This window comes from Delphinus delphis, chromosome X, assembly GCF_949987515.2.
Source record: "Delphinus delphis chromosome X, mDelDel1.2, whole genome shotgun sequence".
Lineage (NCBI taxonomy): Eukaryota > Metazoa > Chordata > Mammalia > Artiodactyla > Delphinidae > Delphinus > Delphinus delphis.
Window position 1 is genome coordinate 30,700,063 of NC_082704.1, and position 1,770 is coordinate 30,701,832.

The 1,770-nt window shown below is 52.4% G+C and overlaps 1 protein-coding gene across 1 annotated transcript; it reads right to left on the reverse strand.

Annotated features, from left to right (window-relative positions):
* Positions 1-435: 435 nt before the first annotated feature.
* Positions 436-1,044, reverse strand: LOC132418094 (cell division cycle-associated protein 4-like). The gene has a single exon (XM_060001990.1). It carries the CDS (start codon positions 1,042-1,044, stop codon positions 436-438), a length of 609 nt encoding a protein of 202 aa, XP_059857973.1.
* Between the last annotated feature and the right edge of the window lie 726 nt (positions 1,045-1,770).

Below are 1,770 nucleotides of genomic sequence, written 5' to 3' on the forward strand. Positions count from 1 at the left end.
GAGGATATTTATAGACAAAATATATTATTTTTAAGAAAATAGCTAAAAAATCTAAAGTGATAAAATTATAAAATTTTAAAAATATATCTTAAGACAAAATATTGCCCAAAACGTATAAAACTTAATTTTAGAAAATTCACCTATCTAAAGTTTGATGAGGCTGGATGAGGAAGGGGGCTGGCATCCTCTGGTCGGGCTGTAGCAGGACACAGACAAGGGCCCAGGGTGGGCGCGATGACCGGCCTGCGGAAAAGCCTCCCAGCCAGGAGGGAGGGAGAGAGGGGAGCGGGCCAGATGCTGTTCTGGGTCGTTCTCCTAATGGCAGACAAACCAGAGGCCAGCCCCAGCTGCAGGGTAGTGGGCACCCACACCCCCAGTGTGCCAGCTGTTTTCATCGGCCTCACAAACACATCTGCTATGTGCCCCAGTCACAGCTCAGGTCTCCACCAGGATATCCACCACATGGTCCAGCCCGTCCTGGATCAACTTGGCACCACCCAGCATGCCAGTTAGCACAGCGTCCAGGTCGTAGTAGGAGCTGTGCACGTCAGAAAACAGTTGCTCTAACGCACCGGGGCTTTGACTCTCCAGTGTTTCAAATATCTCATCGAGCGACTTATGAAAGCTTCCTCTGTTTTCTTGAGGACCATCCCTGCCCCAAACGCTACCTGGAGAGCCTCCGGGAGCCTGTACCGCTGGGACCACTTGGAACTCAGAGGCCAGGTCTCCGGGGTCAGGGGCCGGGTGAACCCCCTCCCACGTGCAGCAGCACAGGATCTCCGTGGATACTAGGAGGTCGCGTGACGCCCGCCCTGCGGTCTGGGGCACCGGCATGCACCATCTCCCATCCTGGGTCATCTCCTCTTGAATCTGCTGGTCCGTGTTGGTGATGAGAAGTGAATGGCACAGGTTGGGCTCCACCAGCATGTGGCACAGCTGGAGCTTGACCAGTGACATGTCCAGGAGCGACTGGCGCTGCAGGCTGTAGGCCGGCGCGGCCTCCTCGTCCACCGCACACTTCCTCTTCAGCCCTCGAGCAAACATTGTGCCATCTATGGAAGGGAGCAGCCCATGGGCAGTGCCTGGTCACCCAGAGGCTGTGTCGGTGGGCGGGGTCACGATGATCTCAGAAGGTGACCTGTGAGGGTTCCCCCTCCTCAGACATCTGGCAGCCAGCATCCACTCTGCTTGTGGCACCACTGCCGAGGGAGGGCCCGCTGGGCGGGGCCACCGGGAGGGGCAGGGCCATTGGGGAGGGGCCTCCAGTATAATTTTTTTTTAACATCTTTATAGGGGTATAATTGCTTTACAATGGTGTGTTAGTTTCTGCTTTATAACAAAGTGAATCAGTTATACATAAACATATGTTCCCATATCTCTTCCCACTTGCATCTCCCTCCCTCCCACCCTCCCTATCCCACCCCTCCAGGCTGTCACAAAGCACCGAGCCAATATCCCTGTGCCATGCGGCTGCTTCCCACTAGCTATCTACCTTACGTTTGTTAGTGTATATATGTCCATGACTCTCTCTCGCCCTGTCACAGCTCACCCTTCCCCCTCCCCATATCCTCAAGTCCGTTCTCCAGTAGGTCTGTGTCTTTATTCCTGTGTTACCCCTACGTTCTTCATGACATTTTTTTTCTTAAATTCCATATATATGTGCTAGCATACGGTATTTGTCTTTTTCTTTCTGACTTACTTCACTCTGTATGACAGACTCTAGGTCTATCCACCTCATTACAAATAGCTCAATTTCGTTTCTTTTTAGGG